Below are 22,501 nucleotides of genomic sequence, written 5' to 3' on the forward strand. Positions count from 1 at the left end.
GAGATTTGATTGGTTGTTCCTATTCTGAAACGAGAGAGTGGGCTTTATATCTATAATGCCGGAACGAATAGTCCGATAGAAAGAGCGAAATGAGCGTAGAGAGAAAGACAGAGAGAAAGAGAGTGAGAGAGAGAGAGAAAGAGAGAGAGAGAGAGAGAGAGAGAGAGAGTCGCGATGTGCTCCCAAAGTGAAAAAATTATAGGATCGTAGTCCACTACTATCACCATCACTTAAAAAAAAAGAAACGTTTTCACGCGTGTATGGTTTAAAACCCCGCGACGAGATTTGCAGTATGAAGCGAAGAAAAAGTTATGTTTTCCCTTCTTCACTCTACCTCCTCTTTTCTTTTGTCTCCTCTCCTTTCTCTTCTCCCCCTTTTTTCTCAAAAGAAACAGGAAGAGGGAGAAAAAAAGGAAAGAGAGAGAGAAAGCGGATCCAAATGTGTGTGTATAGAGCAAGTTTCGCGCAAATGGTTAGAGACATTAATAATAAACTAATCTGGCGACAGTTGAAAAAAGAAAACAATAAAAGAAAAGAGCAAATTTTTAAGATAAGAGAGCCGCGAAACGCTATACCGACCCGATCATTATTTCTTTACTCGTAATTTGTTTTATATATATGTATGTTATATATAGATAATTATGAAATAGAAGACTAAGTTATTTTATCAAGTGCCCTTGCTTTGTATTATAGTCGCGTCCGTCGACGAGCCGTAGCTTCTGGGAGTAAAAGAGAAAAAGGAGAAACGTAATGCGTTGAGAGTGAACGAGAGAAAAAAAAGAGAGACTGAGAGTGAGTGAGTGCGTGTGTTGTTAAAAGTGTTGCGTCAGTTGTTGGTACAACGTGGGCACCAGGTATTGATGACGGCTCAATACCATCAATGTGATTGGCAAAAGTGTGGTGAGAGAGGAGAATACAATTACAAGTCTGAACAGAGAGTCTACTACTACTACTTAGATCCGCCGCTTCAATTTTGACAAAAAGAGAAAAAAAAAGAAGGAAAAAATGCCAACCGTTCCCACATCCCTCATCCTACTTCTCGTGAAAAAGACACGCAGTCGCGAATGCATTTTTTTTGTTTTCCTTTAGCGAAGCATATTATCTATTGACGATTTCCTACGATACAATTCCGAAATGGCATAATTTGCATCATTGCTCAATGTACATTTTTTTTCTCTGATAACTGACGTAGATTTTTTAAAATATTTTTTGTTGACTCGAGGAGAGAGATAGAGGAAAAGCAAATGTTTAAAATAGTAAAAATAAATGGAAGAATTGTCATTCGCATATCTTTACAATTATATCGTTTTAACTTCGAATTTAATAGAACTTGTATATCTTTCGAAATTGTTATAACCGGCCTTAAAATTATTGTCCAAAGGTATAATTCGATGAATATTTATGCCATATCAAATATCTTTTTTTGTTACCATGATAAAGGTACTCGATGCTCGTATACTTTGTGACAGGAAGGATTTTACATTTGTACATATCTTTAGGAATCTTCATATGGGAAAAGGTAATTGATGGACTATCGCATGCACATTCAAGATAGGTAGAAAAGGGGAGAGAGAGAAATTTTTCGTATCTACAATTATTTTCACTGCGAGCATAAATAGAAAAAAATACCTTAATATTGCTTAAGGTATTATCACGACCTATACACTGTCAAATATAATAGATTTTTTTTAAATCGGCCCCTGCGTGTCGGCATAGTCACGATCTTCCTAAAGATAAAATAAAAAAATTAAATAAAAGAAACACTGTGGAATTGCGTCGAGGATGGTGTATGAAATGTTATAGCAATAAATTTACGTATTTGTGTATAATTTAAAAAAAAAGTTAGTAAACTTATTAATTAAATATAAATCTCACGCATCTCTCTCTCACGGTGTGTATTACCCCTCGCTTGCTTTTATTTTCTCTTCTGGTTTTTTTTTCTTTTCTGACAAACAAACATGTTAAACAATGAATTACCGAGTCTAAAAAGATAGAACATTTTATTGATATATATCTATTTCGTATATGCGAATTATATAAAAATGAAAATCGCTGAAGATACAAAGTATTGATTAGGCTGAAAACGCGCGCGCGCGAGGGATATATTTATAGTCGAGTGATTTCGAAAATTTATATAATCGGCTCTCTCTGAGTATCGAGATATACTCATTTAACAGCAAGTGCATAAATCGCCGCGCTAATTGCAATCATTAATTCTCTTTATTCTTATCCTACGAATGAACGATTATATAGAACTAGTGCATATATATACAGTCAGAAATTGAATTTAATGAACACCAATATTCGTAAAAGTCAATTAGTTTCCTCAATTTCATATGTGAATTATAAAATTGCGAAAAAAAGTATCAATTGTACACAAGAGAAAGAAAAAAAGAAAGAGGAACCTAATTATATCAGGGAAATTAATCAAAGCTTTCGATTCTTCACATTGATCTTTTTCCTGACTGTAGTTTCAATTACGATTCTCTGTTCTTATCACACCATATGGGCTCAGCATTTTAGACTCTAAAAACTTCTTTGTTACCTACAATGAAACACGAGCACGAAGTAACCTTATTTTATTCTACGTGTGGTCAGTATGAAGTTAAAAATAAAACGTCCGACAGTTTTAGCTTAACCGATATTTGAGCGCCGCATAGTCGTAAGATCCGTTCTATGTATATATGTATAATAGACATTTACCGCTGTGTATAATTTTTCTTTAGTCTTTTAGATAACCTGGAAAAAAACCATATTGTGACGCGTATGTAAAAATATATTTAAATTGTGTATATTTCATATTTTTCTTTCTTTTCATTTGTTATAAAACACATTTTTGTGGGATAAGTGTACGTCTCTTTTTTTCTTTTTCAAGTTTCACCGAAGACAAATGAGATTCCGGCGGCAAGGAGTGTAACACGACGAAACGCATGATACAATTGTGCGATAATCGTGAGATCTGGAAAGGACTGATCCCTTCGCATTGCGTGGTGCTAATTAATCTATCTAGCGTAGACAGTGCTGGACGTTCGATTTCCCTTCGCAAGATATGAGCCACGTATTTTATTTTCTTATAGGTTTTCTTTTTGAAAGAAAGATAATGTGATCAAACATGTTAAAATGATTGATATATATATATATCACAAATATAACACAACACAATACAGTCTTTGTGAATGAACAATGAATTTTTTTCAGGAAGGACTCAAATCACGCGACGAGAGATTCGCGTCGAGCATTCTGAATACACCTAATATACGTCCTGTAGCGCTGTCCACAGCGTTTATTAGTTTCGCGAAACCCCACTCGCATTCACAACACTATACGTACTCGAGTGAACTTATATATACAAGATTGTACGATTGTTCTTTCAAAAAGAACACTAGAGTTTAAAAATGTCGCTCGAGTAAATTTCTCGAGTTTATAATTCGAGTAAATACTTCGAGAAACACATTTTTTTAAATACGTTTGGCAGATTCCAGTACACACTTCATGTAAAATTACTACTAGTGTCACGACTGACCTCGATGAAGACGAAATCTTTCTACAATTCTTCGATTAAATTTTCTCTTCATAACGATTCCTTCCGTTTTGCCATCAAAGATTTATGCTCTAAACTAGACTCTTCAGTCAATCACTCGTCTCCGGCAAAGCGCGAACAGGACATCGTTCAATCTGAGTCTTCGTCGTCGTCTGACTTGAACGCATAAGATATAGGCTTTCGAACTCGACCGACAACTTTGCGTGGCGGCGACGAATCATCCGTCACCGCGTCATCTTCCTCTGAATCGGATTTCTTTTTCTTCTACAAAAAAAATTCAAATTAGCGGACAAAAATCTCGCAAAACAAACGTAACAAACATATCGATCCAAACTGCTATAATTTAATATATTACAATCGCACTTACAATATTTTGTTTCGTAAACATCTCGTCCGTGTCAGAATCGTCGGACGATTTTGATTTTTTCTTCGCCTTTCTCTTCATTCCTTTGCCATTTTCGGTTTTCTTCTTAGCAGGTGCTGTAACGTAAGAGTACGAATGTAACGACACAGAATAAATTCTAGTTAGTCATCTAACGAAATAAAATACGTCAATTACCCTTTTTAGGCGGCGTAAACTTTGCAGGAGAGTCTTCCCCGGACGAGGATATTATAGATTTCTGTTGCTTCTCCGAAGAAGAACTGCCGACTAAAGAATCAAATAGTTCTTCCGAAGTTGCTGTAAAGATGAATAAGCAATCAGTACTTTGTTTCATATGTAACTATATATGTGTATAATTTAATAATAATATATATATGCGCGCTTACGGTTTGGTTGAAGAGGTTTTTTACTCGGCTTAAAGTTATCGTCGGAATCGCTTAGTGTCATGAAATCTTTATCTTTATCTTTCTTCTTGGATCTGTAAACAAAAATATGCAATCACACAAACGGAGTTCGGAATGATTAGGCATAATATTACATATAATGATTATACATACACTTGTTCAGAGTCGGAAGATTTGAGACTAAACATTTCGTCATTGTCCGATTCTTCACTGCTCATGTTATAATTCTTCTTGACTGTTATTCAAAGAAATTTAACGAATAATAACAATATCACGAGAAACGATACAATATATATGTTATATTGTTTTAGTAATCTTTGGATCAACAGAAAAACGATCGATACCTGCTGTTCTGCGAGACGACCGTGCAGCAGGAGTTGGCGAAATGCTGCTGAAATCGATTTCGTCACTATCGTCGGAATCCTTGTCTTTCTTCTTCGCTCCTTTCTTGATTGGCTTGAATGGCAACGTTGATTGTTTCAATCCTATTTACAATTGTAAGAGTATATATTGTTAAAAATGTCTGCTGCAAAATACATAATACGCAAACGAGTACAAGTACTGAATACCGACCTCTCTTTCCAGCTACTTTCTTTTCTAACTTTTCGGGAGAAGTTCCAAGCCTATGTTCGAGGGATTTGGCATTAGAATCAACTAACGTATCAAATTCATCTTTCTCCTCAACAGAAACTGGCTCTTTCTTCGTCTAATGCAAAAGATTTACAGCGATATAATAATAAAACAGATAAAAAAGTCATAAATCAAGATAACATACAGTAATAGACTTACCCTCGGCTTCTTTACTATGCCTTCCTTCTTATCTTTTGATACGATGTCCGCTTTTTCTATCTTTTTCTTCAATTCAACGTCAATCTTGGGAATTATGCGACGAGTACCTTCATTTTTGTAGAATTTCGAAGGCGGTTTTTTATTGGATTGTTTTGATTTATTCTCTTCCTTCTGCTCCTTTTCTTCCAACTATATACAAAAATCACGCGATTACTTTAATTTCAAAAGAGGAGAAAAAGATAAATATACCTTATTTAATTCAGCCAAAAGATTATCCAGATCCTCTTTCCACAAAGAGATCGGGGTGCGGACTTGCAGTCGTTTTAATTCTGCTAGCTTTTCATCTCGTTGTTTCAATAATTCATCCTTCTTTTCCTTCGTTAGACTCCACATTGTCATTCCGAGAAGATAGTCGAAATTCTCCTTCTCTATCGCCGACGCGGTCGGAGCATCGTCCTCTTCTGCGACTTCTTCCTATTCGTTTATAATTAAAATGATTGATAAGGCTATATATATATATATTTTTAATGACAAGGTTTTTCTGAGATATAATCAGAATCCAAAGTTCTTTAAACAAAAGTTTCTTATTTATTTTTGTTAAATGGCAAAAAGAGTTTTTGCCGAAAAATTTATTTATTGGAAAACGATTGCGTTCATTAAAAAACCTTTCAGTTATGATTTACGACGTCTACATTGAAAGTTTTTTTTTCTACATTAACTTACTTGATCCTCCTGATGTAGCGAAATAGATAAATACAAATAAGTAATTATGATTCCTTCGCAGATGTACAAAATTTTCAAATAAAATTTTACTCACCAACACTTGCTCTCTATTTTGTGATAATTTCCAAGTCACCACCGGATCCGAATCGTAATTGCGTCTAACCAATTCCGCTATCATATCCTTTTTCTTCTTATTTTCTACTACTAGAGTGCCGTCGCATTTCTCGAGAATAAAGCGGGCCTGATTTGACAGCTTAGCTGACTCCGCTTTTAAAATCCCTTCCAAGTAATCTTTTCTCTTGTGATACATCTCCAGACGTACTTTAAAAAATCCTTTGAATATCTGCATCACGTTATCGTATTTGTTCAAACAATGATTTTCATCGAACGCACACTGTAACAAAAAGATATCGCATTGATGAATTCCCATTTTTCACTTACAATCTCTCGGTGCTATATCAGTATGTATGATCCACATACCATAGACGTTATTGTCGTAGTTGTCTGGATTTTAAACGTTTTATGAAGACCGTCTCTTTCTAGCTCCAATAATTTGTCACGATTCAAGATTACTATAAAGTGCACAGATACGTCTGTGTTGTACTCTTTGTAATCCCTATGACAAAATAAAATTAGAAAGAATTATCACAAAAGAATATGTATGCGAGTAAGGAGTGTGTTGTGAATGGTTCACTGACAGAGTGATTACTTTATGAGTGAGAGATTTTAAATTTGAATCTTAATATGATCTTGATATTTTTTCTCTGCTCGTGAAGATCTACAATACTTACGTGATGATAGCTGGCGTTTTATCAGTTCCGTGTAACATAGGCTCCAACACAGTTTCCTTATAGGTTTGCGTCCATGTACCAATAGGAAGTTCAGTGATTTCTAGCTTATCGGGTCCAATCACTGATATCTCTCCGCTTATAACGTAACGATACTCGCCACAGCTCTCCACGACACCTTTGAAATTTTTGTAGTATGGCGACTAAAAAATAAATGAATTACATGACGCAATTAAAAAGTGATAAATCTCAATACTTTTGTTCTTTTTTGTGAGAAACACTCTGCATATTCATTAAACAATTATAAAATGACTTTAACACACTCTCTTTCTCTTTCTATTTTTAAATAATTTAATATCGATTATACCATGGGTTTCGGGTCCCCGCCGTCCATCATCCTATGAAGATTTTCAATAATTTCACGAGGATTATAGTTTGGAATCTTTGTCATCCATCCAGTACCGATGCCGTCGGCGCCGTTCACCAAGATCATAGGAATCACAGGCACGTAAAAGACAGGTTCGATCTTTTGATTATCATCATATTCGTGTTTCAGCAGAGCGTCATCATGCTTATGAAATATGTACCTTGCTAGTGGGCTATACAGAAGAAAGGAGAAAGTAAATTGCAAATGAACATGCATAATTTCTTTTTCTACTTCTTTCATCTAGTATATAAGGTTGCGGCAAATACCTGAGCATCGTGAAAATATATCTCGGACTGGCGGCATCTTTTCCTCCGGCGAGCCTTGTACCGAATTGACCGATAGGCTGTAGGAGATTAATATTGTTGCTGCCGACGAAATTTTGAGCAAGATTAATTATAGTCGCCATCAAGGACGTTTCACCGTGATGGTAAGCCGAGTGCTCGGCGACCGAGCCCGCCAATTGCGCCACTTTTATTTCGCGTTTGTCGTTACGCTTTAAACAAGTGTACATCACTTTCCTCTGGCCAGGCTTAAAGCCGTCAATCATATTCGGGATGGATCTCACGTTGTCGTAATTGCTGTACAACACCAACTCGACATTGATGAAATCCGAAAAGGAGACAGTACGCGTATCCTTTTCATAGAGGTAACGCTCGCCGAGGCCGATCTCCTTTCGCCTCTTCGTCTCATTCATGTGGTTCATCAGCCAATCCTTACGTTGGTCGACGCATTTCTTACTGAATGCCATGATGATGTTCTGATCGTCTTGATCCCCCTCATATCGAAAGCGTATTCTGTGTCTAGCCATATTTTCAAAGTACTCCTTCGCCTCTTTGGCGGTAGAAGTACCCAAACCTATATAAATAAAAAAAAAAGTTGTTAGATGTAAGTTCTATATATATCGTAATAATTAATGAAATAACAAGAATCCCAGATTTTTGAATAAACACCTTTGTAGTATTTGATCTTATACGTGTGGAAATTTTCTGTGTCCTTCTTCCATGCCTCGAATTCTGGCAACGAGAAGAAAGATAGAACTTGGCTACCCTTAGTGGCCTTCACGATAGGTGTGATAAACTCTTCGACAAAATTCAGCTTCAACAACGACGGCCAATTATGATGGATAAAATTAATCAAAAGACCTTTGATATGTGAGCCATCCTACAAAATGGAAATTTAATTGTAAAATTTTTGATAAATATATAGGTGAAATTGGCGCGTATTGTACGAAAAAGATTTAACCTGATCCTGATCAGTCATAATCATCATCTTTCCATAACGCAACGTTTTCAAATCATCTCGAGACTCGTATTTCTTTTTATACTGAAGACCAAGGATTTTAATCAAATTGTTGATCTCAGCATTCTCTAAGATTTGCTTGTGAGTAGCCTCCCTTACATTTAACAATTTACCTATAATCAAGATATATCAATTAGTATTATAAAGTTAAATTTTCTCCAAATTTTTTCAGTAAGACAAAATCACCTCGCAATGGAAATATGCCATATTTATCTCTGCCTATGGAAGCGATGCCGGACACAGCCATTGTTTTGGCTGAGTCTCCCTCGGTTAATATAAGTGTGCATTCCAATGACTTCCCAGTTCCTGCATCATTAGCATCCTCTAACTTGGGTATACCATGAAGTTTCCTTTGTTTTGACTTGGGGCCCAATTTTTCAAGCTGGCTCGCTGCTTTAAACTTTGCCCAGGATAGCACTGCCTCCACAACACCGATCTTCGTAAACTGCAATGGCATTCAAAGAATGGTTAAGAATGTGTATAGACGAAAAAAAAAAAACGTTCGACATGAAAAATTTGCGCTTACCGAAGCGATAAACTTATCGGTGAGCGAGCATTTGGAGCCAAAGTTTTTTGCCTGTAGAGTCATGTTTTCCTTGGTTTGCGAGTCAAATGTGGGATTGTTGATCAGACAGTTGATGAAAATCCACAAGTGATTCTTGATTTGAAACGGTTTAATGGCTACGCCAGCCTTATTTTTCTTCTTTAATGTTTCAATCAATTGTTTGACTATCATCTCGGTCACATGATCGACGTGTCTGCCGCCCTATCAATATTGAATGATCTTGTATAACTACTCGGAGCAATTTTACATTTTATAACAAATTATTGCTACAAATATAAATATAACTAATTATACATATACTAACTACAAATATAGTTGTTTTCTTACCTTCGTTGTTGCGATACTATTTACAAATGACATTTGTTGAAATCCTTTGTCAGATAAAGTGACAGCCACTTCCCAACGCGGCCCACAATGCTCATATACAATTTTCAATGGATTACCAATGTCATCTTCTTTTCCTTTAATATAAAAATCAATATAATCTTTAAAATTCTTTACAGGAATACGGCTTCCGTTCAGATAGACCTTGACGCCCTTTGAGGACGCAGCTACATCATATGCTCTTCGAGACATCAAAGACACAATATCATTGTCGAGAGATTGCATTTTAAACTTTGTCAAGTCTGGCGAAAACGTGACCTTGGTGAAATCTTCTCCGAAATATTCTTTAATCCTAGGTTCACTGGCTTTTCCCATATTATTGCCCCATGTCTACATCAAAGAAGTAAAAATTTTAATATATGATAGTACACTGATAGTATAATAGAGATAATTGAAATATTGTACTCACTTGCTTCAAACATTTCTTGTATTCCTTCGTCGCTGTCTCAACGGTAAAACGATGACTAAAAATATTACACAATTTGGCGCCATAACCATTTCTGCCACCAGTCACCTTCTCCTCTTCATCATCATAATTTGACGATGTTAAAAGATGACCAAATATCATGGTGGGCACATACATGTTCTCTTCTTTGTGTATTACTACAGGAATGCCTTTCCCGTTATTCCACACGGAAATAGTGTTATTCTCACTGTGTACAACAATGTTAGAACATAGTATTTACTTAATGATATAATTTATATTGAAATTCTTTCAAGTATTCTAAAATGGATTATTTGATATAACTTACGAATCAATATCAATCTTGATCATGTCCATCTTTGGATCTCGTTGCTTGTTATCAGCAGCATTTACCAGAATCTCATCAAAAATTTTGTACAATCCAGGAACATACTTAATTTCCTTCTGAATCATCATATCCTTCTCCTTGTCAAAAACCCACATCGTTTCTGTTACTGGTTCTACAGATCCAATGTAGGTATCCGGACGCAATAAAATGTGTTCCAACTGCGACTTCTTTTGATAAATACCCTCAATGGTCTTCTGCTTAGCCGACTTGCCGTCGCCGGCTCCATTTTCTACAGCTGTACTCATCTTGACGCACTGTATCTTCAGATATCTACAAGTCAACGACAAATACATTATATACAGAAACTCTACAAAGAAATTTACAAATAAATTCTACAACTCTAAAAAAAATTGTTGAAGCACAAAATATGTTTTACAAGAACTGTTTTTTTTTTTCTTTTAATCGTTAAATAAGAGAGCTCGATATTAGTTTTTTATTTCGTCCTTGCTGACCGAAAGATAAACAGAAACGAATAATGCTCGCGCAAAAAAGTAGAAAGTAGTAGCTTCAACGATCACAAACTGTGTCGAGCCATCGCTTTTGAATTCGAGATCCAATTAAGATGGAAATAAATTTCGCTCGCGAGCACGAAAATTATTACCGAAAATGCGAGCGTCCACGTTGGAGAGAGCTTTGAAAAATATGGCGGGAAAAGGCCGTCATCTAATTAGCGCGGTTCCGAGGGGACGACGACGCCGTTTGTTTTCAAGACGGAGGGACACCCGTCCCTCCCCCTTCCTTCCCCCAGCCGATAGCGCGCGAAAGGTTCAGGACTCGCCGGGCTACCTAGACTCCTAGGACGCGACCCGGAATGGGACGGGACGAGACAACGTACCTTCAACGACTGCGTCTCGACGACGACGACGAGGGTGCGCTGTCTGTTGAGAAAGCGTCGGTCGGTTCTAGGACCGCGGGACGTCCATTCGCGAGACTGCGAATGCTAATTATTGGCATATCACAGACGCGAGGAACAAGGATCGTCCTGGCAGGACGACAAGACGACGACGACGATGATGATGATGATGATTTCGCGATCGCGCCGATTTCGGTTCACTCGTTCGCGCCGGCGACCATTATTATCAATCCCAAGCTAGAGACCGCTTGTATGAACGTATATATCGCACACTCTATACTCTATTCCACCGCCACAGATGATATACTGCGTCCGTTATCGCTTCGCGCTATTTCGACTCGTTTCCATTGGGATACACGCCTGCCAACCTTTTCGCGTGAAACCTCAAGTCCTGTCCACATTGCCAAGTTTTCAGATTCCATTTGGGAAAATTATCGACGATTTCTATCTGTCTGATAGATAGATTTTAATCGCACAATCTCAGAACTTTAATTTTATCTAGAATCCACGATTCCGAATTATCAGCCGATAGCGAATTTTTGAAACTAAAATATATATAATTTTTTATAAATTATATTAAATATATATATGTTATTGTATATATAAATTCTCGAGATTTCGAAAATCTATTCAATAAGTAATTGTTTTCTTGAAAGCTTTTTTTGATAAGGCTCTTATAGAGCAATCAGTTCAATATAGCGATTAAAATTGTTCAAGAACGGCTTCACTATTAATTTCCAACTCTCTTTAAACGGTTGTTTATCGTTAAAACTTTCTTCAACTTAATCTAATCAGGCAAAATCAGGATATAGGTGGTATAATGGAAATCATTTTAAATACGCAATTCCTCAATAATGACGCACATATTCTTCCGATGAGAAGAGGCACGTTTTCGTGCTTACATTGTATATTTTTATACAACTAATTCTTATTTCACTTCATATATCTATCGTACGGCAACATTACTTCTTGTAAGATTGTTATACTGTTAGATACTTCATTTCGTTTTCTTCGGCATTACAATTAAAAAAAAATCTATTGATGGTTTTATATGCTTGCTTTTCTACCGCGAACGCATCATTATTAAAAAAGAGAAAAACGACACAAGCTCGTATTGCAAACGGCAGAAAGGTAAGCATATAGAGATACGAAATAAGAAATTGTTAAATACAAAATGAAATCGCTACTGTTATTTCCATCGTGGGTTTCGGTGAGTGTGATTTTCGGTTAGCAGTTGTCCACATTGTTGAAAAATTGTCGAAATTCTTGCTAGGAGGGGCGCGGCTTAATGGAATGATAATTGGACGAATGAAGAGATCGGTAGTAGAGTGAGGAAGAGTACCTGTGAAAAAAAAAGACGAACCATACATATGTATTGTGTGTATATTTGTAATTTTTTTTTTTTATAAATTATATTACAAAATATATTATTAATCTTCAAGCGCCATGAAATTGGATTAAAAAAAATCCAGAACATTAATTTAAATAAATTCATGCTTTTACAAAAAAAATGGAAATAATAGACATCGATACATTCACAAGTGTGAACAAAACGACATTGAGGAGATGAGAAAGAGATTGCCGCTCTATTTCTAAGAGTGCGAGAGAAAGTTCCAGGAGCGCGGCAGCAACTCACCAGCAATTACAACGTGAATTGCACTGCTGTTGCGAATGAGGATTTTCGTTAATATGGCTGGTGCCTCTGATTTTGGCGACCGCCGCCTCCTCCTCCCCCTCTCTGCTTGCCGCCGTAACCCGAGCTACCTGAAACAGTACCGATAGTGTATCATTAATCTCTACACTTGTCTAGGACATAAATTTATATATATATATATATATATATATATATATATATATATATATATATAATTAGAATTTTATATGCATAATTATAATTACATACACGAGCGCGAGCAGGCGCGCACACACACATACAACATTATAAAACAGGTGGATTCTTAAACAATATATTTGATGGGATGATATTACTATACACTATACTACTGACAACAATCAGGTATACTACACGGAAGAAAATGCTACAGATAATAAATGTAAGAACAATGAGGCTACAGGCTAAGGTAGTAAGCTGCATACTATTCGGATCCATACCCTTCTTTTCGATACGCTTCTTTCTGGGATTCTAATAATTTTTCTTCTCTTGTTATTATAATGGAAAAGCAATACATGACAACTCGTGTAAGCAAATATGGCAAAAGCATTAAATATATATATATTTTACGAGCATTATAATGTTTCTATAGTTAATTTATTAATCGAGAGATAAATTTAAGTCGAAATTATTATTCAGTCGATTTATATCCGCGATTAAAAGTCGGGGTTAAATTGCTCCCATAGCAGTTAAAAGGATTATAAAGATGGGTGAAATATTTTAGCGGTGGCAAAGCGTCAAACTTAATGTCAAAGAGAGAAAGAAAGAGAGAGCAAAATATTAAAAATGATGGATAGTATTATATAACAAGGAACGCTGTAATGCGTACCTTTACCGCGTACACCACCGCGCCCGCCCGCGTAGCCACCATCGTAATTACCACCGCCATAGCCGTAGCCATCTGCGTTTCATGAAACACATGGTACAAATAGAATCAGTATCCGCACGTACCATCGATATTTCAATGCAGAAGAAAAAAAAAAATAAAGAATGTATACCGCCGCGACTTTGAAGGATAAATTTCGACAGTTTTAATCCGAAAAAGACGTAATGCAAAGATCCAATGATCGCCAAGATACTGACGGATTTTACGATAGCAAGTACCTCACCCTGGGGCATGATTTAAATTGAAAACTTCGCGATTTATGCTATATTGACAAAACAAACAAACAAAGGATAATCACCACCATATCCGCTGTAATCGTAACCACCGTAACCGCCGTAACCGCCGCCGTAGTAATCGTATCCTCCATAACCATCGTACCCACCGCCGTAGCCACCTTGACCGTAACCACCTCCGTAGCCGCCTCCGTAACCCTGGCCCCAGCCGCCTTGACTTCCGAAACCGCGACCGCGGCCACCTCGGGCGCCTCTACCTCCTCGACCCATCATTCCACCGCGCATTCCGCCCATGCCGTCCAACTTGGGCGTCGCCTTCTTCACGTCCACCTATGATAAGAATTCAAAATTAATTAATAAAGAGTTGTCGATTTTTGAATTGCGAAAAAATTTTAATTGTAATCAAAGTTTAACAGGGTGTCTACTCAAATTTTGTAAAAATTCTTTGAGAATTCCTTGATAAAAATAAAAATATAAAACAAAAAATAATTTATTATAAACGTCTCAAGGAGTACTAATTTATTTAAATATTATCTATTAAAAAATTGAACAATTTTCTATGAAATTTATAATTTATATAAAATCTTGATACTATAATGGAAAATAGATTGTCAATCAAAAAAGTCACATAAAATTTTAATAAAAACTTAAATATTGCCAAGATATGTTAGACATATGTTTCTCAAGTGCTAAATAAGAATAAAATTAACAAAAAAATAATTTTTTTAAATCCCTGAATCCCAATTAAATTCCATGAGAATTCCCTGATTTTTCAAGGTTGAACGAAATTCTCTGAGAATATCAGGATTTCAAGGTTTTTTTCTCGGAAATATACACCCTGGTTTAAACTACTTTAACTATTTTATGTATAATAATATAAACTATTTTATGTATAAAAACTCACCGCTTTTCCATTGATGGTCTGTTTGGGTGTTTTAAGTAGTTCGTTGACAACTTGCTCAGATTCAAAAGTAATAAAGCAGAAACCTTTCCTCTGGTTCTTTGTCTTGTCAAACGGCATCTCTACCTCGACAATCTGAAAGAATTTGAAAATTGCGCTATAATTAATTTTGTTCTTTTTTATTTTAGCTTCTCTATTTTCTTTCAAATCACGAAATACTTACGGTTCCAAATTGTGAAAAGAAGTTCTTAATATCATCGTCGGAGAGCTCCGTCGAAAGACCACCGACGAAGATCTTCCCGTGTCTAGCTTTCGCTTTTTTAGGATCGACTTTTTTATTATTGATAACGTGATCGCCGGCTGACATAATCTGTAAGAAAAATAATTAGATTATTGGCATGTATAATATTGATTTATAGTATTGAAGAGAGAAATCCTTACTATTAATTTATTGGAAAAAAAGAAAAATTACCTTATCAAGAGCTTCGGCTTTGGCGAAAACGATAAAGGCGAAACCTCTCGATCTCCCTGTGTTGGGATCTGTTTTGACATTAATACTCTCAATGTCCCCATATGTACTAAAGTGTTCCCTTAATTCCTCTGAAAAATCCCGAAACAAAGTATGGATAAAAATACCTGGACTTCCGGAAGAAATGCAATCTATTAATGATCAAGATTGAGAATACTCACTGTCAGTAGTTTCCCAGCTTAAGCCACCAACAAATAATTTTCTGCAAACAATAAACAGAAACAAAATTTGTAAATAAATGTAATGGAGGATAATACGCTTATCGCCCTAACTTTACAACCGCTATTGCAGTACTACGATTGCAATAATATTATCTTAATTGAATTTTTATATAGGCACACAATATTAAAATAAAAAAGAAAGAGAGAGATAGAAATCGAATGTGCCTCATATCAATCATAGAGTCCTGATTACTTCCGGTCAACCTGCAAAGCAATGGAACTAATTTATTTTTACCAAAGAAAGAACAGAGATATTTTTATAAATATTACATTAATTAAGTTAAGCTTTACGTTTTTTAATGTCATTTCCTATGCAAATTAGAATCATACTACAATTTAATAGAACGCAATTGACGATCCATGATGCTATCTGGAAAAGGCACAGCAAGAAATTTTGATATTGATTTATGCAAGTACGGATAATCATTCACTTTTTTATTTTAGATTACAGGAAATAGGAATTCCAATTGCAACAACCTGCAATATAGGTATTGTCCTACAGTAAAGATAAAGATTTGGAAAAATAAACACGTTCCTTGCGTGAGACTAAACAAGATTGTTATTCTTTACAGTAAAAGATAAAAAGAGTTACAAGATATACCATATTCCCTAGAACAAATGAACTCTGATAAAGTTAAATGTATATATTATTATACAAATTACATACGCAGTTGCTACGCGAAAGCGTAGTAAAATTGACGTTATGGAGAGACGGCGGCATTGCGAAACCACACAGGCAACTCGATTTGAACATCATAAAAAAATAAGTTTTATGAAAAACATTAAAAGAAAAAGTTTTAGAAAAATACATATGCATATGTATGTATGGGTGTATAATATTATAAGTCTGTGTGTATGTGAGAGTAAAAAAAAAAATGCATCAAAGAGAGCAAAGTACTGTTATAACGATGATCCAAATAAGCTAAACTCCAGTAGTTGATATATACGGCTGCCCCTAAAGAAAATACAAATAACTTCTCTAAGTTACACACACAAAAAAAATAATCCCGATTATTAATATTGACCCAAAATTAGTGGCACGTGGTAGTAGATCAACTGCAACTCTATAATATTAAAGCTAAAAATTAATTTCCATATTACGACAGATTAACATTGATCACTGTACGATTTTGCTCTGTTTTTATCTCCCTTGCTTTCTATTTTTTTTTTGTTTTTATTTGACTTCTTTTTAAACAACAGTATTATGCGTTACATCAGACACTCGTATGCATACATATATAAATAATTTTTCTATCTTACAATTATATTATGTTCATCGAGAAGGCTTTTACATTATACGATTCATTATTACGACTTGTCTCGAGTCTTAAGACATTTTTGCATTCAAATAACAAGCTGCAATATGTACACACTTTGCTGTTTTTCTATCTTTTTTTCCGGCGGTGTTAAGTCTGTATTTATATATATGTTTATCGAGATATATATATTATATATATATCGTTTTTGTATATCATCTAGGGCTGATGATAAATACCATGGGTACCAGTCACTCGCCGGTATCTGTTGTCAGGTCAGGTCACAGTTAGCCAGTTGCAAGCAGTCCACCATAATCGCACTGGGACGTTTGCCACCTGCAGACCAAGTCACAGAAACTGCGTTAATGGCGTTCCGGAGCTCCTATAGGAGATGTTTGCATTGGCCCTAGTGTCTCTGCGCATTTGTTCATGCCCAAATAATCCAAATATCATAATTCAGCGGAAATTACTCTACTCTGTATTATATCCAGCAGGCAAGTGCGTGTCTCTGCGACACATATTTGATCTCAAGTAACATTTGACTCGACTTGACTCCAGCATTTTTGTGTTGTCACGGAACATGATGAACTTGAGAACTCGATGCTCGATCGCTCACAATAATTCCGACCCCAAAGTTCATTTCATCAAGCTTCGCAGCTCAATTCAGAGATCCCAGACAAGCATTGGATGTATTTGTCAATCGTTTTGATCAATTGACTAATCTGAATTTGACTGTAAACTGTTACTGTGAATAAGGATGACTCGTAACTGATCAAACTGAGTGTGGATTTCAAAATTATATTCTATATATTAAGAAAAAAAAGAAAAAGAAATACAAATACACACAAAAATGTTACTCTTAAAGAATACATATATAAGTAGATCTACATATACATACAAACTTTATCAATGATGAAATTGTATCTGCCTTCCGTTAATTATAGAACTAGAAGAGAGTTAATTGGCTGAGTAAGAACAGAAAGAAATTTACAAAAAAAAGTTAGAAAGCTTGAAACAGATGGACACATACCTCATAACTATAGCATGTGTAATTATAATTACAGCATAATACAATATATAATAAGTATAATTATATTTACCTTATTTTATTTATAAAAAAACTAACAATATGTCAAAATATATATTTCAGATTTACTGTGCAAGGGCAATTGTATCATAGAACGCAGTAAATTGTATTCACACATTTATCATTTTATCCCACATATATATATATATATATATATATCTAATTCGTAAATATTTGATTGCGCACGATAAATAATGAAATATAAAGCTGCAAAAAAATATTAGATTCGTCGCGTGTATTTTCTCAAGAAACACGTAAAAACGTACTCGCGCGAAAAAAAAAAAAAAATAGCGTAAGCGAAGAAGAAAGAAGGTATGACGCGCGAACGAATTCTTTCTCAAAGAGAGCGGCGTAGTAGATAAAGAGAGAGAAAGAGAGAGAAAGAGAGAGAGAAAAAGGACTCCATCTCGTACGCTACGAATAACGAAACAAACATCCGCCCCTTGGCGCGGATAGCGCAAAAAAGAAATGCATCGCCGAGTGCACCGCGATCGCGGGACGCGAAAGGATCGCGCGGGAACGCGATCGACATCCCATGTCCGACCGATGCGGACGGATTATCGTTTCGGTCCCTCGAACCGGCCCTCGGCCATCTTGTTCGACGGCCACTCGTATCGCGAAGCCCGGGAGGGGACGCCGACTGCGATTTCGCGGGAAAGCGCGTCCGCGGGACGCTAACTTGCGCGAAAGGATCGGCGAGATCGCGCGAGGGGATCGATCCGATCGCGATCTCGTCGTCCGCGACGTCGGGCTCGGCGCGACAAACGGGATAGATCTCTTACCTGTCCTCCTGCGAGTCCTGGCCATTCTCCACGGCGTCTCCACCGCCGCCGATGCCGCCGCTCTCGGATTCGCCGTTCTTGTCGAAACTTTGCTCCGCTATGTCTTCACTGAAGTCCTTGCTCTCTTGCTGGTCTGCCATTGTTTACCTCGCGTTTTACGCACTCGCCGTACTCAATGATACGGGGGAAGATCGAGTAGATAGAAAATAATCGCGCTACAACAGGGGACGTCTGCGCCGAGACGGATCCGTGGTCGAAAGGAGGACGATGAGGGGAATGTCGGTCTCGAGACGAGACGAGTCCTGCCCTCTGCGGGAACAAGTGTCGAAACGTCGCCGACCAATCGGGTGGCAGACTGTTCCCCGCTCTCGATTGGTCGACGTCGCGTCGATCTAGATGTTTTCTATACTCCGCGGTCTAAGGACGCCATTTTGATTTTTAGTTTGTGTCAGATGGCGCCACTCTAGCGCCTGCGTAGAAACTCCTTTTTTTTTCTTCCCGTGCGAGAGTTTGTCGGCCCGGTCGGAGCGTTTGACATCTGACCTTGCGTGATGATTAGATTAGTTATTATTAGTTGTCGCACGATTAGATCGTCTAGTTTGTAGGAATCGACTGAAATATATATCGTTATTATGGCTTCCTTGGTTGCGGATTACGGAACCTCCTCCGGTTCGGACAGCGAGACGAACGATGACGTTTCGGATGATGATGCGTAAGTTTGGATCACTGTGAGCTGCATCCGATTTAGCTTTTATCCTTTTTTTTTAGCGCTTCTTCATCATCTAACTTAATCGAATCTTCTATAGAAAGCATGAAACTCAATTATTCTATCTAACAGGAAAATTGTATGAAATTTAATTTTCTGATGATAGATATTCGATTTAATAGGTCACGTAAACATAAGGCTAAATATGGATTGTTGTTATAGTTAATCTAAATGTTATTACTTAAAAAAAAATGATACATTCTGTTTCTTCACTTTCATGATGTTCTCCTTTTGCATTTAGAATATATAAAGATATATAAAGATTTGTTTATGTCAGATTATATACATCGTATCAACTTGATTCCTTGTACTATTTATATAATTCTTTTGTAAGAAAAAAAAAAGTTTGTTTCACATGTATTCCGTTTCTCTTTTTCATCTCTTTCTTCTTCTTTTCTTATATCTATTTAATTTTAAAGGTTAAAGGTTTATTTGTTTTTTTTTTAATAATTTAGAAATCAGGTCTGTGCTTCTTTGGTTTACTTTTTATTATCTCCTTTATCTTGTTTTCTTTTGCTTGAATATAATTTTATTTTATCTTAGAATCCACCATTCTTTCATCTATTTTACACATTAAAAATGATATATATGAAATATCCATTTTAATAAATAATAAGAATTAAATCATTGTTATAATATTCAACACGTTGAAAAAAAGAATCATAATAAACATTTATTCAAATTTAGCAACCCTATGTACATACAGAATGTGGCTTGTTCTTTGTAATCTGATATTGCCTCACCGTTAGCTTTAAGGGTGCAGACAAGGCAGAGTCGGAGGAGGATGAAGAAGAAGAAGAAGAGGACGATAATGATGAGAACAGCAACGCGCACAATGATGAGAACGGACACGTGAGAATAAACGAAACAGCAGCTTCCAGAGAAAAGCTTCCATTGCCTACCCCGGATTTCAATAGCGCCCCGTTGTTGAAGACTTCAGTGTTCTCGAATCCGTTCGTTGAGGCGGAGCGAGCGAAGAGCGCGATTCTGGAGAAGCACGTGAAGATGACGCCTACGTTGGACGATACCAAGATGATAAACGGTCGCAAGATCTGCTGGAATTATCGGAAGGGTCGCTGCCGATTCGGTCACAACTGCACCTTCGCCCACGACTCGGACCTGCATCGCAGCGCGGCTGAATTAGAAGCACTGCGGACTCCGCAGGAGACGCTGGTCTGCCAGACTCGATACAGCAACGGACAGCAACAGCAGACATCACCGGTCGCGAACGATGAGGAGAACGAGGTGGATCAGGAGAACAATCAGACTGCGAACAGAAAACGTAAGAAGAGGCCCGGCTTGAGCCAATTGTTGCTTCCAAGTAAGAGAGTCTTTAAGCTGTACAAAGCGCAACAGCAGCAACAACAAACCAAAACTAGATGAATAACGCTCGTTCATTTGGTATAGCGATAAAAAATGAAACTCTGTCTTCTAGCCAAGTCCATTGTACATGTCCTATGTAAGAACATAGAATCGAAAAATACGCGCAATGAGTGATTTCGTGGAAAAAAATTGTGCTTTGCCGCGCAAAATAAAAGATTGAACGAATTTTGTAGAAGTTTTCAGTAGACGAAAATTTTATAAAGAGAAATCTGAAAGACGAAAATGTGAAAAAATTACAAGAGAAAGATTGCGAATAATTTTTTATTCGTTCTCGTGTTACGCGTATTCGATCGAATCGAATTTCCATCTTTTGTCAGTATAATAAAACCCATTATTGTCTTGAAATGGTAATGAAACTAACAAAATCTCAAGATTTAGATTAACATTATTAATTAAACGAACAAAAGCGATATAGATGTAAAAAAATACGATTTATGCTTCCAATGCGAATCTAATCTGCGATGTGTAGGATAGGATTGTTTGAGAAATTTTTGTTATCTCATATAAATCTGCAAAAGACTATTCCATATACAAAGCGTACGCAGGCTTATGATTTGTCTCTCGTAACACGACGCATAAAATGTCTTCTTGTTACCCCGTGTTTTCCTATATATTTATCATGATTAACTATTTTATTGTTTACTAGATATATTAGAATTGTTTGCTCGTAAAAATACCAAATAATACTTTACAATAAGTTCGATACACAAAGTGTATCGTAATACTATATATTCCAAATTCCATTCGACGATTTGGAAATAAATCTTTATATGTATCAGATGACGACACTTCCATGCGTTTCTGTGAACTTTATGATTAAGCCAAGCGCAATTGTATGCTCGATTGTATCTCTTTTTTTATAAAGTAAAATATTTCTTTGGCATTTTCTTATGCTACAATCAAATGAAACAAATTCGATATTCGGTCAGATTTAATTGCAATAACTTTTAGATATTATAAAAATGATCGAAAACTTATTTACTAATACACTAATCTTTTAATGAAGAATTAATTGATTATGGTAATAGGAATGAATATATATAACGAAGCATCATTAACAAATTAAAAACTTAGTCAATTTTATGCAGTTTGAGCGGTTGAACACAGTGATTTAATGACACTAATTATCTGTTAAAACAAAGAAAACAATAAATTATTATATTGTTGAGTCAAAATAGAAGGATCAATGGAAATCCAAAAATTTATCTACAATAAGTATATACCGTGACTTGACAGAGGCTTCTCGGGAAATCCGAGGATTTCTAAAAAGTTGCCAATAAATCAGCTTTGCTGAAATATTGTCTCGTTTAATTCATGCTTTCTTACCCAGTAACATTAGTAGAATATATGTAATAGATACGTATATATATATATACAAGAAATACAAAGATTGTTAAAAAATAAGTTTTTAAAATTTTAAAGACTTTGAAAAGATAATAATCAAGATAAATCTTTGATTTAAAAAATGTAGATTTTGAATTTAATTTTGTGAATGATAAAACATTTGTAATTATAATTCAAATCATACAATTCCTCGATTACTTATTTCGATGTTCCAATTGTTGACACAAATATAATTGCTTGTCTTGTTATCATTGACTTATTTCAATTAATCAGTTAATAAAAACAAATAAGGAATGATAAAAATACACATTTTTAATTCTTTATTTGTGTGGACTTATATAAAAAAAAATCTTTAATTACTTGTCTAATAATAAGTGAAATTTTAAAGAAATGTTAATGAATATTATATTGAAATAGAAATAATTTCCAGCTAATAAGATGGTTTAAGAATAAAATTCACTTTTAGAAAAAGAA

General features: G+C 35.8%; 3 protein-coding genes and 1 long non-coding RNA gene across 10 annotated transcripts; 1 reads left to right on the forward strand and 3 right to left on the reverse strand.

The window, feature by feature from the left end:
- Positions 1-1,973: 1,973 nt before the first annotated feature.
- Positions 1,974-11,275, reverse strand: Top2 (DNA topoisomerase 2). Of its 2 annotated transcripts, XM_083047292.1 has the most exons (23): positions 10,950-11,275; positions 10,055-10,384; positions 9,712-9,955; positions 9,246-9,632; positions 8,880-9,119; positions 8,540-8,798; positions 8,297-8,466; positions 8,005-8,215; positions 7,321-7,909; positions 6,995-7,226; positions 6,631-6,830; positions 6,320-6,455; positions 5,934-6,233; positions 5,840-5,848; positions 5,366-5,590; positions 5,117-5,305; positions 4,901-5,033; positions 4,672-4,812; positions 4,481-4,562; positions 4,310-4,401; positions 4,101-4,220; positions 3,909-4,021; positions 1,974-3,805 (listed from the first exon to the last, which is right to left on the reverse strand). In XM_083047292.1, exons 2-23 carry the CDS (start codon positions 10,357-10,359, stop codon positions 3,671-3,673), a joined length of 4,512 nt encoding a protein of 1,503 aa, XP_082903418.1. In that variant the 5' UTR covers positions 10,360-10,384; positions 10,950-11,275; the 3' UTR covers positions 1,974-3,670. The 2 variants fall into 2 exon arrangements, with proteins under 2 accessions (XP_082903418.1, XP_082903419.1); XM_083047293.1 differs by lacking the exon at positions 5,840-5,848.
- Positions 11,276-11,811: 536 nt separating this feature from the next.
- On the reverse strand, positions 11,812-18,807 carry LOC145940977 (RNA-binding protein squid-like). 3 transcript variants are annotated; one of them, XM_083046684.1, is made up of 9 exons: positions 18,535-18,807; positions 15,350-15,390; positions 15,132-15,259; positions 14,883-15,029; positions 14,663-14,794; positions 13,824-14,088; positions 13,469-13,540; positions 12,604-12,731; positions 11,812-12,309 (listed from the first exon to the last, which is right to left on the reverse strand). In XM_083046684.1, the coding sequence occupies exons 1-8, from the start codon at positions 18,672-18,674 to the stop codon at positions 12,652-12,654; spliced, it is 1,005 nt and encodes a 334-aa protein (XP_082902810.1). In that variant the 5' UTR covers positions 18,675-18,807; the 3' UTR covers positions 11,812-12,309; positions 12,604-12,651. The 3 variants fall into 3 exon arrangements, with proteins under 3 accessions (XP_082902810.1, XP_082902812.1, XP_082902811.1); XM_083046686.1 differs by lacking the exon at positions 13,469-13,540 and having other exon boundaries at positions 13,908-14,088; XM_083046685.1 differs by lacking the exon at positions 13,469-13,540.
- On the reverse strand, positions 17,008-18,528 carry LOC145940979 (uncharacterized). 3 transcript variants are annotated; one of them, XR_014426107.1, is made up of 3 exons: positions 17,766-18,528; positions 17,564-17,611; positions 17,008-17,410 (listed from the first exon to the last, which is right to left on the reverse strand). It is a non-coding gene; the product is annotated as an uncharacterized LOC145940979 (long non-coding RNA). The 3 variants fall into 3 exon arrangements; XR_014426108.1 differs by having other exon boundaries at positions 17,008-17,397; positions 17,564-17,630; XR_014426106.1 differs by having other exon boundaries at positions 17,564-17,630.
- A 198-nt stretch (positions 18,808-19,005) lies between the features above and the next one.
- Positions 19,006-21,981, forward strand: LOC145940978 (uncharacterized). 2 transcript variants are annotated; one of them, XM_083046687.1, is made up of 2 exons: positions 19,006-19,246; positions 20,050-21,981. In XM_083046687.1, the coding sequence occupies exons 1-2, from the start codon at positions 19,167-19,169 to the stop codon at positions 20,681-20,683; spliced, it is 714 nt and encodes a 237-aa protein (XP_082902813.1). In that variant the 5' UTR covers positions 19,006-19,166; the 3' UTR covers positions 20,684-21,981. The 2 variants fall into 2 exon arrangements, with proteins under 2 accessions (XP_082902813.1, XP_082902814.1); XM_083046688.1 differs by having other exon boundaries at positions 20,064-21,981.
- The last annotated feature ends 520 nt before the right edge of the window (positions 21,982-22,501 follow it).

This window comes from Prenolepis imparis, unplaced genomic scaffold, assembly GCF_030444845.1.
Source record: "Prenolepis imparis isolate NDT839.2.m4 unplaced genomic scaffold, iyPreImpa1.0 SCAF_9, whole genome shotgun sequence".
Lineage (NCBI taxonomy): Eukaryota > Metazoa > Arthropoda > Insecta > Hymenoptera > Formicidae > Prenolepis > Prenolepis imparis.

Excerpts from the sequence above, each read along its gene's own strand:
- Top2 (XM_083047292.1), bottom strand. The coding sequence starts at position 10,359 with ATGAGTACAGCTGTAGAAAATGGAGCCGGCGACGGCAAGTCGGCTAAG. Across the intron at positions 6,456-6,630 it reads AAAACGCCAGCTATCATCAC|GGATTACAAAGAGTACAACA; the intron begins GTAAGTATTGTA and ends ATTTTGTCATAG. Across the intron at positions 4,402-4,480 it reads TCTTCCGACTCTGAACAAGT|ATCCAAGAAGAAAGATAAAG; the intron begins GTATGTATAATC and ends TTTTGTTTACAG.
- LOC145940977 (XM_083046684.1), bottom strand. The coding sequence starts at position 18,674 with ATGGCAGACCAGCAAGAGAGCAAGGACTTCAGTGAAGACATAGCGGAG. Across the intron at positions 15,391-18,534 it reads CAGGACTCGCAGGAGGACAG|AAAATTATTTGTTGGTGGCT; the intron begins GTAAGAGATCTA and ends TATTGTTTGCAG. Across the intron at positions 14,795-14,882 it reads TCTTTTCACAATTTGGAACC|ATTGTCGAGGTAGAGATGCC; the intron begins GTAAGTATTTCG and ends AAATTCTTTCAG.
- LOC145940978 (XM_083046687.1), top strand. The coding sequence starts at position 19,167 with ATGGCTTCCTTGGTTGCGGATTACGGAACCTCCTCCGGTTCGGACAGC. Across the intron at positions 19,247-20,049 it reads GACGTTTCGGATGATGATGC|CTTTAAGGGTGCAGACAAGG; the intron begins GTAAGTTTGGAT and ends CCTCACCGTTAG.